At 37.0% G+C, this 17,575-nt stretch overlaps 1 protein-coding gene across 6 annotated transcripts in view; it reads left to right on the forward strand.

The window, feature by feature from the left end:
* The window catches only part of LOC116710529 (synaptotagmin-2-like), a 23,891-nt gene continuing 6,316 nt past the window's right edge, over positions 1 to 17,575 (forward strand). Inside the window, exons 1-6 of one of the 6 annotated variants that reach the window (XM_032549616.1) lie at positions 1 to 191; positions 277 to 376; positions 13,618 to 13,849; positions 13,929 to 14,089; positions 16,653 to 16,787; positions 17,022 to 17,189. In XM_032549616.1, coding sequence (XP_032405507.1) covers positions 13,645 to 13,849; positions 13,929 to 14,089; positions 16,653 to 16,787; positions 17,022 to 17,189 — 669 coding nt within the window. In that variant the 5' untranslated portion in view covers positions 1 to 191; positions 277 to 376; positions 13,618 to 13,644. Of the gene's footprint in view, positions 192 to 213; positions 377 to 8,578; positions 8,713 to 13,617; positions 13,850 to 13,928; positions 14,090 to 16,652; positions 16,788 to 17,021; positions 17,190 to 17,575 lie in introns of those variants that run through there. The other 5 variants (XM_032549617.1, XM_032549619.1, XM_032549621.1 and 2 more) reach the window with 5 other exon arrangements.

Here is a 17,575-nt window from a genome sequence, read left to right on the forward strand (position 1 = left end):
CAGAGAGCAGTGCCGGGAAATACAGCAGTGGAACTCCACTGGTCCTGATGCTGGGGATGATTTCAGTGTTTGAACTATGTTAATCTACGTGAGTGTTTCCCATCCTCTCTTCCTCATTTGAGCTAACATCAGCAGCACTCCGAGCCAAGAGATCTTGTTTATGAGTGTCTCTTTGGACCACTAGACCCCAGGTGATTGTGGGATTTGTCAGCACCGGGGTTTATTATTACTTTTTTTTTTTTTTTTTTTTTTGGATGATTTACACTGCGTTTCCAGGGTGGGAGGATCCTAAAAGCTGACTGTTGGGTTTTTTTGTTTATCTTCTGTCAAGCACGTATCTGATCCTGTTTTCTGCTTCCACTGCTCACTCCTTAAGGTAAGCAGCCTCTTTCTCTGTACAGGGCTGCAGCATCTATTACTGCAGCTTTCCTGCGTGGCAGGTTGTCACAGAGGCACCTAGCCTCATTACACACATCCTGCCTGAATGGGGGGGAAAAAAAGAGCTCTGCAGAGAGAAACAGAGAATAAATGGTCTAGAGGTAATTAGAGCAGATGGTGTTAACATTATGCCGGTCCCCTTTAATTTTACTGCAGACGGTCCTGCAGTAATATGCCAACTTTTAAAGCCTGCCGGTGAGTCCTGCTGACTGGTGCGTAGCCTCGTAGTACTGCAGTATATTGTTACATAATAAAAACAAGTGTGGATGAGTAAGGTGGCAACATGGGAGGGAACTTGAACGAAAACAAAATATTACATATTTCTTAGTGGTTGAATATATCAAAGGTGGGCAGAAAATGAGACATTTAAACATTAACCGAATTGAAAGTTGATAAAAACTGTTTAAAATTCATTTCCGTTTGGATATATTTGCCGTGTATCAAGTTTTCAGATGGATGATTTAAGTAATCTTACTATTACAAGCAGAAAGAGGGGAGGCAAAGCCAAATTTGCTGAGGTAGCAAATGTCGTCCACATCAGTCTGCTGAGTTTTCTTAAAGCTCAAATAAATCTCAGTGGTTCTGTAAACCTGTTTCACTGCAGCCCTTTATCTAAACAAAATTAGAAAAACTATTTTATTCCATAACTATACCAGCAAGAAAACAGTGTTAGTATTAATTTGTGCTTGATTATTCAACAATACACCCCCTAACAGAGAATCATTCTGTAGCAATGCAGACAAAGATATTATTTTGTCTCCTCACCTGTATATGTGATAATCTCAAATGGATACAGCATCTTTTGTTTCTTTAATTTCTAATTAATTTATTTAAAACGAATGAATTAGAAAATCTTTAGAAAAGATCCATGGTTGAGCATTATTTTCAGCAGTTATCAGGTGACGCAGTGTTTTCTCCATGCTGGGACAATCCATAATGGGTGTTCCTAATAAGAACTTCTTTTTGGTTTCAGATCAGGTTAATTAGGAAGTCAAGGAAACTCCAAAGTGTCTTTGTTCACACAAATAGGCCAGTTGATGAATTTAAGGGCTTTGGCAGATGCCTGACAAGGTCAAAACACATTACCTTCAGATTAAAGTATTTCAAGTTGCTGATTTTATCTGAAGGTAGCAAATCATTGTAGACTAAATTTGATAAGTTAACCTCAATGTATTTACTAACACAAAAGTCCCCCCAGATTTAATCAATTACGCCAATAACCCTTCATGTGACAAAACAACACAAAGTAGCATGTAATTATAGTGTAAAAAAAAAGGATGCATTGTTTCTTAATATTTCGTTAAAAATGTTTTAAAGTGTATTGGGCACTAATTTCTACTGTATAAAAACTCATTTCAGATGGTGCAAGAAATCTTTATCTGCTTTGGTAGAGAATAAGATGTGTTGTATCCCCACAGCATAATGCTGCCAACACAGTGATTCAGCAAAGAGATTCTGTTTTCAGAGTTACGTGCAATGCGTGGTTCTTTGCCACACATTGCAAATTGCATGTTGGCAAAAACGTTCAATTGGAGAACCTGTCAATAGATTCTTCTACCTGGATTGTGGAAGTTTTGGAGCTTTGAAATCCACATTATTCTACGTGACCTGTCTGGTCATTTCCTTTGTCATATATTTACATACATACACAGTTTATAATCAATGAGATCAGAAACAATTGCAATATACATACATTAATGAGAAACTAGATTTATAAAACAGTGGTAAAATAAAACAAGTCATGGCTTCAGTTTTCACAATAATGTTTAATAATGGTTATATTTATAACATAAATAAATATATAATATGAATATAAATTGACTACCTTAATTCTCTTCTCAAAGATGCCCGTAAAACATTGAGTAAATGTGGTAACTGATTGTTTTCAAAATAAACCTTGTATGAGACTAAACGTAAAATACTAAATCACATTTAAGATTGTGCTGTGTTGCTGAGCTACCATTTGCCAACACACTGGGACAGAGATTAGTCATGCAGTTTGGGAGGGAGCGTTTGATTTCTGGTCAACCCTGCATTTTTTCCAAAGTTTGATTATTTACATCATTGACCTAACAAACGCTGCTGAACATTTCCTTAAGCAAGGCATTACCTCAATTGCAGAGCCTGTTATTATCGTTTAAGAGATTAAATGTTCAAATACACCATTACTGGAGTATATTCTTGCAAGCAGAAAGTACATATTACATTTTTTCTTTTATGTACTCCATTGTATTACAAGGTCAGTATATGGGGTTAGCATTGTAAAAGAATGCATTCCTGGTAATGGTCATATTCTTCTTGCAAAAGACAATGTAAGGAGTATATCTGTTCTTCCAGTAACATTCTGGGTTGGTACTTTCAATAAAAACACCAAAGGGTTCGTTGGAAAAGCTGTGCTCATTAATTTTTAAATATCTACTTTTATATCCTCCCTGTAGTGCAGTAGTAGACTGCTGGACAATCCCAGAAAACCTGTGTGCTCTCCCTCATCAGACTATAATTCCTCCAACACATGCACTGCCTACTGAAGTTGTTAAACTTAATTGTTCAATGAAAATGGAATAAAATAAACAAACACAACTAAATATCTTACATTCCAGACATTCTTCCAAGAGATCACTGATGTTATGATATTGTTGTTTTGTGTATCTTATGAGGGGAATGATGACTGTAGGTTTGTTCATGCTACCAGCTTTACCATGTATGATGCTTTACAGGTGATCTGTCTTACAGAGCTCACTGAAAACACACATATCCAATCTAAATGAATGTTTAAGCTGCAAAAGCTTTATATATATTTTGTCAATGTATGCACACTTGAGGTTTATCAAATTAAAATGACAGGTGGGGCAAGCAGAGCATTTATCAGAAAGGGACCATTGGTTCTCTGGAGGAGCTGCAGAGATCCACAGCTCAGGAGGGAGAATCGTGTCGTGTTTTCATTAAGTGAAAATTGCCCTAATTATCAGAAGAAAAGGATTTAATACATACATCTGTGTGGAGCTAATCTATATAATGTGCTTCACTCAGTGATAAAGTTCTTATTTAAAGTGGACCTTTAAATAACTTTCTAACTTATTGAATGGGTCTGTATAGGCTTTGCAAATGTAGACAAAAACTGTAAAAATTGAAGTAGTGTGAATGTCTGTCTTGTGTGTTAGCTAAAACCCTTGCAGCAGCATTCTGGACTGACTGCATAAGATGTGTCTTATTCAAAATGATAAAAGGAAAAAACAAATCTTGAACATTCATCTCTAATGCCGTTTTTGATACCAGCGTTTGAAGCTTCAAACTATTCCTTAGATGAAAACAACAGCTTATGATTAATTCTCATGAATGGGAACTACAATGACACGACACAATCAAAAATATTACATCTTTGGAGGTTTGGTTTGACTGACAAGGTCAAATACACCAAAGAGTTACTTGATATAAGCTATTCAGTTTTGAGGAGCAATAATTAGGGTTTCAGTCTTACTAAGGCTCATCTACAAGAAGTTGTCACAGAGCCTCTGATCTTACTAAAGAATATTTAGTTTAGTTGGCTTAAAAGAACAGCTGAATGTCATCAGCATAGAAATGATGTTTCTATGTTGTCATGATGTCATGTTTTTCTCCAGAAAAGAAATTAATTATTCTGCCAATACTTTTTTAAGGAAGCTTTGACATAGAAGGAAACTTGGAGATAGGTCTGTAAATTTTAAGTTGAGCTGATCCAAAAATGTCTCATGCTTAATAGAACACGCCTGTTAAAGGTGAAGCATTGTGCAGTTCTACAATACAGCAGGCCAGTAGCAGGACAAACCTTGTTAAACACACAGCAGACATAAGTTAGGACTGGTAGATTATTTTATTTTGCAGGAAGTAAAGATGAAATGTTAGACGGAGTCACTGATTCAAACATCTTCAGAGACTGAGAGGGTGGAGAGCCAGAAACAAAGTTATGACATACAGTATTGATGGACTAATGCGTCTTATGACACTATTGACCCCTGTCAAAAAATAAAAAAGGATAAAGTCAATACTATCATCTGTACAGAGGACTCTTCCGCCTATTCTAAAGAACATTTTGCATTTTAAGATGACTTGTGCTTCTTGATGATCCACAGACTGCAGAGTGAAAAGTGTCCTCAGACACAAACAGCTGAAATAAATATGGACATCGATTTAGCAACATTTATCTCATTATACATCCTTGCACATTATGTACAAAGGTCAGATGGTTTTGAACCTATACACTGACTACCTAAGAAACAAAGAAGTCAATACATTTTTTACAAATCCTGATGGATTCCTGCAGAATTGATGAAGTTGGTCTTTGTGTTCTTGTTCAAGTGAAATCAGTAGCAGCTTCGTTACTCTGATGGGTTAGGGTGGAGGAGATTTCTGTTTATGACTAGGTGCTAGAGAAGCATTGTCAATACCTGTGGCTCAGGTGATGAATTCTCTCTGAACTTAACTCACTATGTGTGCAACACAATCAAAGAGTCATAAAAGTTTGATCAAGTCTGAGCTTTTTGTGGTCGGCTGGGGGACGGTAAATTAACAGATAATTAAAATGCAGCAGCAAAGTCTACAACATGGGAAAGATACATGGGAGAGGAGAATACAACAACGGAAAACATGAAGTAGTCATGATGCAGAATACAGTTTTTCATGGATCTAGAGTTTAAAACTCAAAGTAGTAAAATTACCAATATCAATAATGCAAGGATTTCTGATGTTAGGATGCTTACTGTTTTTGAGTTTTTCCACAACAGACAAAATGTTTATAGATGCTGCAAATATCTACGTGTTTTCAAAAACTAAACCTCCATAGGAAGTTTTACATATGTAAAAAACAGTTGGTGATCAAATGGATGAGCTGGAAACAGAGGTTACTTTTCAACCTCATACACTGACTACTGTAAATGCATTTCTGTTTGAATTTCAACTTCATATATTTATGATATTTTTTTCAACCTCACTGTGCTTGAATAGGGACTGTTTAAGTCTAACCTCAACAATATTTTAAGGGAAAAGATCTATATTTATTAGCAGATCAATTCAGAGTGCTTCAGGGACAACTTAATGTCCTTAAGTACTTGATTGAATTTTATCCATCAGCAGTTTAGTCGGGTTGTAAAGGTACATTTTTGCATAGGTTTTTAAATTATAATAGTATAAAACATCTCAGAAGCATATGCCAAATTCTCGATTAATGACTAAAGGATGGTGCTATTTTTCTAATTTGCTGTGGTAGCTGGTTAGGTTGGTTGCTGTCGCAAGATATATTCAGGTAACAACTGCTCTATTTAGTTTGAGCTGGTTTGATTTCTGAATTAGAATGCTACAACTAGCAACATGTTAGATCTCAGCTCATAAGAAATACATTGTCCATAGCTGCTGCTCGGTTTTAATTGCTGCTGAGGTGTGTGCATGTTTAAGTTGTGTGTCTGTTGACCTATAGTATTTAACCAGTGCATCACATCCTCACAGTAACAGTAGTCAGGACATAAGGGTTTTTTCCATTGCACCAAAAAGTCAAAATATCTAAGTTCAGAGTAAGAAAAACACAAGCAAAAAAATAATAATTTGATAAATTTAATTCATCGGGGCAGCACCTGGAAATCAGGAATAAATAATAATTATCTTAAAAGACTATTAGTCTGTGTTAGTAAATCTGTACACCTGTAACACCCAAGACTGGGTTTACATTTACCTTCATTTCTGCTCATTTTCTTCTATTTTTTTGTTTGGTTTTTAAAAGAAGATTTTTTTATCCAAGGCCTTTTATAAGTAGTTTTTCGTGGATTATGAAACACATAATAAAAAATCTGCTTCTGAAAGTTTCATGAATATATTCAGTAGCGATTATGTACAGTAGCTTTCTGGAGTAGCAATCTTAAAAAAATATCAAGTTTTGTCAACATAGCAATTGAATCCCACTGAAAAAAAGTGAAAAAGCAAACAATCAAAAAATCACACATGTAGTACTTTTCTTAACAACCTCTCAAGTGTATACAAAACAACCGAGTTAAATTCTGAAAGCGATTTATATAAAGCCAACTATAACCATGTGATGCTTCCTATTTACTACTGCAGTGATGACTGACCAGTGAATGGATGCTGACTTAATCATGTGTGAAAGTGCGTGTGGGTTATGTGATGAAAATAAGACTATTTGACGGTCAAATTTAGACAGAAATAAACAATATGACAAAAGAACACAAAGAAATTAGGCTTGAATTTAAGAGTTTGAGGGCACTGACTTTTGGAAAACCTCCCTTTTGCAGCTTTCTATTTCTCCGATACTCCCCTGCATTGCAGCACTCCCTGCAGGAGCTGTGAGAGGTGCAGTATTTTCCACATGCCTTTCTGCTGCCTCAGAGGAGACAAGTCTTCTCAGCCCAAACGTTCCTGCACCACTCAGCGCAGGTGCTTGCTGGCTGCAGTTTTTGTGCATGTAGTTATGTCTGCGGATTTGTCATGTAGAGCTTGGAGAGTGGCTGTGTGGTAACTGTGAACAGCATCTGGTTCCGCTATGATGACAACTCCTGTCCTATAAGCGCAGATTGGGTCCAGGCATAAATGGAACTTGCAACTGAATTATGTAACTTTGTGAAGTCGGGCTGTGTTTCCTGCACAGGCAAAATTACTTTTCATTTGGAATTTTCCGTTGTATTTCTTGTTGATTCATAACTGAATCTGTTATTATGTGTTTGATGCTCGCTCACGTATATAAGTGATTTTTTTTTTTTAAGTGTTCTCTTGTCACTTTAAACAATGCTACTAAGTGCGTTTGTAATTCAAAAAAGAATCGTGGAGAAAACATAGATGATAAATGTCTTCAACTTTGCTCTACCTTCAAGAAAAATAAAGAAATAAATAAATCCTGCTCTGTGATGCAGCAGTTTTACTTGAGATTAATGCCCTCTTCTGGCAGAAAGGGAATATTACATCATAGCCTGAGATGGAACATGCCGCCTTATGCAGGCGTCCACCAGCTGTCAGCTCAGCTTGTGCACACACCGTGGTATTTCCCCAAAGAGAGCAGAGATAGGGAGGTTTTCAGACAAACAGGATAAAAGGATGAATGCTAGAACAGAAAAGGACTTTGTAATGTTCAAAATAACTGCTGTTAAGACATGTCTATAGATGCACCTGAGCCAATCAGAGCCAGTTTTCTTTGATTGGCTCTGACCCATAGGTCAGGGGGCTGATAAATGTAAATGTCTTTCTTAATAATTAAGAAATGCATCAGAATTAATTTGGATTTCATTTATTTATTAAGTCTAGTACCTCCATCTAATAGTTATCTATTCTATCTAATCCAAGATAATCATTCAAAATCAAATAAGCAGACTTAAAAGGAAACATCAAGTCAGTATTCCAGGCCAGGGAAAAATAGACATCAATGGGTATGATGGATGTTAAGCATTTATTTTTGAGGTTGAAAACAAATGAAGACAGTCAATAATTTGCCACAGTCAAACTTAATTTCAGTTTTTAACATTTGTACAGTTAGTTTATAAGATTGTGGGTCACAGATACAGTGCTTCACAAATTACTTGTTTTATCTGAACACTGGCTGCTCAATTTAGCTTAAATTGTGATTCCTCTGATTGATTGACTGGAAACTTTCCATTTCCTCCTTTTCAGCTGTTTTGCATCATGACACAGAGATGTCTCTATGGAGAATTAAACCATATTCCTAAGACCAATTGTTACAATCCAGTTAATTACATCAGCTTGATGTAATGCCATTAGTAGGGCTGGTGTTGCAAAGTCTGTAGGCCTTCGGAGTTCATCAGCGTTCCTGATGGATATTTTGCTTGTTTTCATTGCTCATTTCTATAAACTGTAGCCGTGCTCAGATGCCCCTCAGCCCAGGGCTTGTGCTTATTGATCTCTTACAACTGCCCTCCAATCCCAGACAAAAGTGGTATGCTGCAATCAGCTGTGTGAGCAGCATCACAAATGAGGCTTGGGGAAAGCAGAGATGGATGGGGAGAAAGAGGTAAAGAGGTTGCGTGCATAAGTACATAGAGGCTAAATAAGAGTAGAAGTGGGGAGGTGTGTGACGGGAGCGAGGAATATGGGGGAGATTGTGAGCATTGGACAGAGGAGGAGGAAGAGGAGGAGGAGGTGTGTTGCTGCAGTGGAGAGAAGTGAGAGGAGACTGCAGTCTCTGTTAATGGGAGAGATCAGACTATGTTACCACAGCTCTGAGGAACTGGATCCCAAACTCTCATTGAATGGGCCACTTCACAGGGGGAATACCTCATCTAACTGGTGAGTTGTCTTTTGAACAGCATTGTTCACTCGATTTGATTTAATACGGTAGCAACGCATGGCATGAATGTAATCAGAATGCAGAAAATAGTTTATGTGATTCAAAAGTATTCATGTATGACTGCATTCGCCGTACTTGAAGCATTTTTATCAATGACTGACGTGGCAGAGCGTTATTCTTTCCTCCACAGAGTGACGCTGACTTGTGATCACAGACAGTGAAAACATAGGAAGGTATAGAGTGAGTGATAATGAAACAGAGAAAAAGGAGTAGGGCCAAAACAAATGAAGAAGGACATAACTTCTTTTGATGTATGCTTTTTGTAATCAAATTTTTAAAAGCTTGTGATTTAAGTGATAGAAATTCTCAAAACTGAATATCCCTGGTCTTCCTTGCTTGTTTACTAAATGTCAAAGGTGATGTTCTTATGGTGGATGTACACTGAAGATACAAAATATGTTTAGAAAGAAGTTGATTTGAATCTTGGAACTCCATTCATAACCTTGAGACAAAACAGCTTAGTGACAGAACTCTGTATTCACATCATCTCCATGCTCACTGTTTGAGCACTGATTTGTGTTCTGGCCTTAATCCAGGTGGTTATTTGACAGGCTGGTCACCTCAGCTATAGGCAGGTTGTGAGCAATTCTGGGTTGCTGATGGAAACTGTCAGGATTGCTTAGCAACAATGATCTGTGAGCCCAAATCACATGTCCATACTGAACAGAAAACAAATATGAATTATAGAATGATTCATCCGTTGTTGTGAGAGATACTTTACACAGAAATACACATTTTGGGAATGCAATACCTATTGATTCATGGCCAGTAAAGCGATAAAGCGGAAGCACCACTATGATTGTTTTTAGCATGCAGATGGTTCACTTTATATTGCTGATTTGATGTCCTCCGACACCACACTGCTTCTGTCAACACTCATTAACTTAAATGAGGCACTTTGAGAATAGAACAGAAATAAATGTATAATAGAAATAACCTTTACTGTCCCTCAGTGGGGAAATTCAGAAAAGTGGTTAGGCAATTTGAATCACAAGAAAGTTAGAGTACTCACTTTCTATATGTCATTAAATGAGCAGAAAACTTTCCTTTGATGTGATGGAAACTATTTCTGGAAGATTCCTAAGGATTGAAACATTCTTAGAGCTTAAATTATGTACACTCATTCACACATTCAACCCCATGTGGTCAAATTCTAACAGTATTTTTTTTTTTCAATTTTGTCTCTTTTCCCATTTGGTTACACCTATCTGTCAAAAAATGTTTGTTCACGATCATCATTTTATGTTATCTTCTAATTGTCAATTCCATTTATTGATTACATTGTTTTTGATTTGTCATCTACTCATGTGTTATTTAGTTTTCCCTCATGATCATTTAACCTTATGTTTCCACACAGTCAGTCTTGGCAGCATGACATTTGCTGGAAAAAGTGAAACTGAGATGAAGAACGGCCTCTACCAGGTGTTTTTTTGCAATTCTGCAAGATCATTTCCTTCGTTTGTCAGAGAATGTTCTGACCTATGAACTGTGTAGCTCATTGCATTTTCTCCTTGCTGCCAAGTAAGTAAAATATCTAAAAGAAACTCTGTAGCTCTTGTGATTTCTGTCTCAGTTGGGGTCTTCATAGCAAACAGATCTTCATAGCACTATTAAATACAGTTACTTTTACAATCACATAAATTTCAATAACGTCTTTAGGATCATTATCAGAAAACAAAACAAAGAATGCAATTTCTTTGTGCTTGCTTGAATATGTATTATTTTAAAATTGTTGCAATTTACCTCTGGGCAGTATTGCTCAAGAATAAATTGCCAGTTATTCTTCACTGCTTGGTTGGGCTTGTGGTGAGCATGAAAGCTGAAAAGTGGAATCCACATCATATTGTTCAGATATGATGTGGATGCCACAGTAGTAAATGTCAATAGTAAATGCCCTTACTATTGAGAAATAAGGGCATTTCTCAATAGTAGTTAAAAGGCCATTTTATTTGTGAATGACCACCAAAAAAAGAAACAACTGCTTAGTATGCACCAAGTACTTCCTCTTGATTGTCTTCATTACCTCTGGTTTTAATTAAAGAACCGTGATGCAGCAAGATACTCTGTTATCTGAAGCTGTATTTTTTGCAGTGCAACTAAACAATGATTCTCAATTAGACAGCCGAACCCTGGCACCTTCAGACTCAGCAGCATGTTTTAACAGAGTATCACCGTCAGAAACTGGCATGCCCAAAGAGAATTAATAATAATGGAAGACTTACTACAGGTTGGGAGGAAAGTTAATTTTGTCAGCTGCTAGGTTGTCCCAGTAAGACCAATCAGATCTTGTCATTTTGCAGCACAATCATGTACATTTTATATTAACATGTCACAGACTCCGTTCAAGAGTAGCCCCACGTTAGTGTGTGCTTCTTGAGGCTGCCACCCATCCATCACCAGCTGGTTAATTAATTGCGGAGTCTTTACAATTTTAAAGATGTCTCTGGATTTAGAGTCAAAATATTCTGATATGTTGTCTGACATAAAACTAATCAGAACTGAACAGCTTGCACGCAATGAAACTGATACACATATTTCCATGTGATAAAGGTTTCTTACTAAAACTAAACACAAAACACACAAAATTATATTTTAGTAAAAAATAAGATCTATACTTTTAACTCAAAGACAACTGTGTTGAATATTTCACCACATAGAAAATAGAAATTGTTGACACCATTAGCAGGTCCTTAGGTTTAGCATAACAGGAATGTCTTCCCTTTGCTCCTCCTCAGAAAATAAAATATTTGGTTTTCAAAACCAAATCAGATCAAGAACATAATAAAGTCAAAACGTTTCTAAACTTGGTGGCTTTAAAGAAAAAAATGCGCATTGTTTTTATGCAGTGAAATAACATTTCCTTGGCTGTTTCAAGAAAAATCCACAGTTTTTCAATTTAATGATTTGGTTTCTTTTTGCAGCCCCTCTTCTGATGTTCTTTGAAATTTGATGTATGAGGTAAAAAATCAATATGTGTTGACAAACCTGTCAACATAATTTATTTTAAACTAAAACATTTAATGTAAAAATTATCACGAAATGCAGAAACTGGACCAAACAACAATATCACAATATAGGGTAATGTTTTTGATTTCCATTTTTAATTTGTAAATCTTATTAAAAAATGAGGATCATTAAATGCTAGCTTTGGACAAAACCTTTGGATCCTTCCTCTTTTCCTTTTGCCCGGGATCGAGCGGCGTTCTCCATGAGCGACCCGCAACCGCGTGCTGTTAAAACGAAACAACAACAAAACGTGTTGACGTCACAGATCACGGAGTTTAATCTCATACAAAGCAATCGACAACAAAGCTGCAGAGGTACAGAGATATACATTTTATACAGACAAGAGAACAGACAACACGAAACACAAAAGACAGACAAAGGCGCCCAAAATGTGGAGGAAAAGATGGAAAAAACCTCTCTTGCTGGCTTGCTGACCTGTACTTTTTAATGAAAGAGGTGTTTCCCTATTTAATATATGCAGTCAAGGCGTTCCGTTCTTTGACCAATTAGAAACTTAGAAACTCCCGGAAACTCCCCTTCTTTACAGCTCCGATGTCTGGTTTTTATCTAACCACTTCGTGCCCATCTCCGTCCGACCTGGCCGAGAGGCGCCAAGAAGTCTGTTCCCCCTTTTCGGAATGCAAATTTATTGCTCTGTCTTCAGCGGGGGAGGCAAAAAGGCCCTGCTTTGTCTGCTGAATTCCCAACTGCTCAACAGAAACTATTCCAAATTAAAGTGTTGGCTATAACTGTTACACATGTCGTAGATTAACTGTATCAAGCATTAAAAATAATAATTTTTCTTTAACAATCTATAGCCACCACATGTCACTGATTTACACTTATATGTTCAGTAAAATAAATCCACATGCTTCTGTTTCATTCACATTGTTTCTAAAATTAAGTTTGAATCACAACTAAAAGCAAGATAAGATAAAGTGACCCAAGAAAAACAGAAAAAAAGAAAACAGCTGGGTTTCACTCCGCCATTAGGGATGGAAAAAAAATGCTGTTTGACTTACTATCTGAGATTTAAAGTTAATTTATTTACAAATTTCCATTCTTGAGAATGGTATATACTAGTGGTTTTCAAATCCAGGCATCCTGTAACTTTTACATGTGTTCCTGGTTGAATACACCTGAATCAATGGCTGGATCACTTTCTCTGCCAAGTTATCCAGAGTTCTGTTAATGACCTCATTATTTGAATCAGGTGTGTTGAAGCAGAAATGCGTATAAAAGTTGTTTGACATCAGCTCTCAAACCCTTCATTTCAAGACCTCTGCTATACATTATAGTTATGTGACTGTGCATTCATGCATTGTGGTGCATTTTCTAATAAGTAGAAATGTAACTGCTTTTTTTTTGCAATTGATAATCTTTTAAAATTGAAGCATTTTATGGCATTGTGATTTTTTTTAAATAACATCAGAAGAATTATTTTACATGCTGGAGCTAAAATTAACATTACTGGTTCTGCTGTGGATAGGATTCACCCTGTGGAACATGAAAGACTAATGCAGGGACGGGTGTTAAATTGGCTCTAGAAATTGAGAAGACAAAACAAAATCAGTGACATTTTTTTGCGACAGTTGCTACCAAGATGGATAAAAAACAATGTGTGCTACAGTTCTTTGACTTGTACCCTATATTTAGATTCATCATAGCTTTCCTTTCCAATGCAAATGTTATGATAAAAGACTTTGAAGCTGAAATGTTGGAACCTGTTCAACACAGGACAAATGCATTTATTTTCTCAAAGGTTTACAAAATACACCTTTAATCCTTCTCGCCACTATGTACATAAATGATTTCTTTGCTTATTGTATGTGTTTCAGGGACACGAAAGCCCCTAGTCTTTCACAATGAAGTTCAACTTGTTCAGACAGCCTCAGGCTGTTGCCGCTGCAGAGCCGACAAGTGCCACCACTGTGACAATGGCTCCCTCCCCGGTCTCAGCCTCCACCTCTGCACCAGATACTTCAGGCTCCAACAACACAGAGATCAGCAAGAATGACATGTTTGAGGAGATTAAAAGCAAATTCTTAAATGAAATCGATAAAATCCCACGTAAGTCACACTACATAGGCATAAAAGTATAAAAGTTTACAATCTAATTCTAATTTTGCACCTTTGCTTTTTGAACCAGTTCCTCCATGGGCTTTGATTGCTATCGCTGTGGTGGCAGCATTGCTCGTCCTCACTTGTTGTTTCTGCATAATCAAAAAATGCTGCTGCAAGAAGAAGAAGAACAAGAAAGGAAAGAAGGGCAAGGATGGATTTAACATGAAGAACATGCAGGGTGGTGAGGTATGACGGATCGAGCTTCCTGGACCCCTGAAAGTCAGGCTAGCATTAAGTTGGGATCTTCCTTCTTTCTTATCCATTTCACTTTATTAAGTTTACTCTTGTAAATTCTGAATTTTATGGCACGGAATAAGACTGGCTAACTCCGTTTGATTTTTCACCAGCAGCTCTTTTAAGCCAGGCAGTAGAGGACACAAGGAGAGCTCTCGTCCCCTCACGTTTAATTGATGTTGTGTTGTTGTTTTATAATGTGACGTACTCCATTGTGACCTCATGGTGAAAAATGACACACATTATTTATAGATGGCAAAGAATAGGGGACACCATGTGGGGAAATTTTGTTTGGTTAGCCATAACAATAAATCCTTAACAGTAAAAAGAGGACAAATGAGCTTATATCACCAGTTCTTTGTGATCCATTAACTTTGATTTAGCAGTCAGATTTGTCTACAGTCCTCATATCAAGTGTGTCATTTCTCCTTCTAACTGTGGTTGTGGTGGTCTTGATTGCCTCTTTCCTTGTTGTGTGTTTGGTGTCTTGTGAGTTGAATCTCTTCCTCTCTCTGCTCTCCTCCTTTTTTTCCGCTTTGTGTCTGTCTTATGTGTGCCTCGTGTTTCTTGACTGTGGTGGACCCCTGCTCTACGGTAGGTGGATAGCTCGTGTTGATACCTTCTGCCTCAAGGGCGGAGGTGGGTTTCATGGAATGAAAGTCGTAGCTTCCTTTGCTGCCGTTGTCTCCCTCTTTTTGTTGTGTTAATTCTGTTATGATAGCCTGAGAATGTAATGATGGGAAAGCTATGATGTCCTCCATAAACCCGGGAGAGGAGAGTCTAACCATCTAACACATTGTTCGTTGGACAATGTAACTGTAACTCACAAAATGATGTGCAAGACACCGTTAACACTATTAATCTGTGCATGTGATGAAGGGCATGGTTGGTTGTTTGGGAGACATGGAAATGGTGCTGATGAAACTGCATGACAAGCTGTTCAAAAAACCTTTGATGCTGATTCTCATAGAGACAGGAGGATGTGAAGACATCTAATGGTCACTTTGACAAGAATGCTTCTAATAGGTCACAAAAATAACTTTGCAGCAATTTTTTTTAGCAGTTTATTGTGATAAAGATGAGGCATTTTTAGCCACATAAGTAATGAGTTAAACAAGAACTGAAGGTGCTTCAAGCTTGGTATATATTCTAAATCTTGAATGAATGAGAGGAGTATAATCCTGCCTTATTTCAGGACCTAATAATCTTCAATTTGTTTCACTTTTACATTTCTAGAAACCATGAACATGTATAGAGTCTTTATTTTTTCTTGTTTACAGTGGATTTCAGTCTTTCACTTAAGTTAATACCTTCAATAATATTAATCGTAGTCTGTTCCAGAGTGTCACCTATACAACCATCTTTTTATGGAAGTTAAACATGGAGCGTTATGTTGGCAGTTCTTTTGGAGGTTTTCTAGTTGACTGTTTTCCGTATCTGGAATTATAAAATGACTGATTTACCACACTTAGAAGATGCTTTTACCTTTTTTTGTTAATCTGATCGTATCGTTCACTTTCACTACAACAGTTAACTAAATGGCTGAAGTTTTAAATGAAACAGACTTTCTTCAAAATATTTAGCAATATTTCTCACTCCTATTGTAATATGTCCATCTGTGTGATTTTATCCATCCTAGATGGGATTAAGTCCTGGGAGTCTATTACATTTTACTGATAAAACCTGAACAATCTATTAATTACTCAAACCATTTAATTATGGCCATGAGAAAATTTTCTGAAACTTATGTGCTTCAGAATTAACTAGAAAAGCATATCCAGGTTCCTAAAGACATTTTCAGTGCATATCTGAGTCTCTAAAAGTAGGCTTAACTGTCAGGTAACACTAATCCAGTCACAATCTATATAAATGTTTGTGATTAAGACAACATGTGTACATGGTTTCTAGAAATTGGCTATGTTTACTTTGGCTGCTATACATCTTTTTGAAAAGTTTAGCATATGAAATATAAAGCTCAGAATATCCTGTTTGCCTTTATAACATGCACTGGTAATGCTGTTGTAAGCTAGTTCCTTTGGGGTTTATTTAAAAGTGCTTCACCCTGTTCATCTGGTAATATCTAAAATTTTACAAACTTAAGAACTCTATTTTTTCTGAGTTGAGTGAAAGGTTGTTGCATTTTTTCTACCCCCATTAGTGGAACTAGCATGCAAAAACTCCACTGATTCTGGCTGTCACCGTCCTGCCCAAGCATGTCAAAAGAGTTACCCACTGGACCAAAAACACTGAGAGGATGAGGAGTGAAGGGCTAAAAAAGTAGACACACATTTGTAATCAACAATTTTTTTTTTTCCACTTTGAAACTACAAGTCCTTTGTTTTGATCCTGAGGACTTGTGCAAGTAAGTCTTAACCAAAACATGTATCTCCCATGTAAAAACTCCTGGAGCTCCAGTGTCTGTGGCATGCTGATGGTTATGGGGAATCCCTGTGTTGCAAATCTGAGTTTAATAGTATTTCATTCAGTGTTTTATCTTGTCACTTTCACACAATAGAAACAACAGGACGACGATGATGAAGAAGAAGGAGAGACCGGAATGACAGAGGAGGAAAAAGAGGAGGAGGAGAAAGAACAAGAAAAACTGGGAAAACTCCAGTACTCCATAGATTATGACTTTGAGAACACTAAGGTATGTATGTGGTTGTCACTTCTGACTTCACTATGCAATCTAAGAACGGACAAATAATTTTTTCAGTAGTTTCTAGTTGTTCACATTTAATGAAGATCTACATTAGGTGAATGACTATATCGTGTTATAGATTTAAACAGGGTCAATGACATACAAAAACAGTCGAGTTACTACAAAAAAGAAGAAAAACAACCGCTCTGTGTTTATCACTTCTCTTCTTCGTGTCATAAACAGCTGACAGTTGGCATTCTTCAAGCTGCAGATCTCATGTCAATGGACTCCGGTGGAACCTCTGATCCTTATGTCAGGGTCCTTCTCTTCCCTGACAAGAAGAAGAAGTTTGACACAAAGGTGCACAAGAAAACTCTGAATCCTGTCTTCAATGAGACATTTGTTTTCAAGGTAAGTTTTCTATGGTTTGATAACATGCAACAGCAAGAAGACAGTGACTGAGTTAGTATTTTTATACAGAAACTGTCTCGCCAAACTGTCCCCTCATTATCAGAAATGCTCTTAGATCCCTGAGCCCGTTTCAGCTTTCTCTGCTGTATTTACTAACGGCCCCCGCAGTGTAGCATTAAGACATGCTGGCAGCTGAACCAATTTGCAAATCCAAAACGAATAAAAGCACAGCTGGAATCAAAACGCTCGGTCTTTCAGGGGCAAAAAACAAAATGACCAGTGGCACAATTTTTGTTTTTCTCTGACAATCTTCAGAGAGCCAAAATAATTCACTTTTTGCGCATAAAACTGCTACTGGCACAGACACAATTTTTTTCTTCCTCATA

Source organism: Xiphophorus hellerii, chromosome 20 (assembly GCF_003331165.1).
Source record: "Xiphophorus hellerii strain 12219 chromosome 20, Xiphophorus_hellerii-4.1, whole genome shotgun sequence".
NCBI lineage: Eukaryota > Metazoa > Chordata > Actinopteri > Cyprinodontiformes > Poeciliidae > Xiphophorus > Xiphophorus hellerii.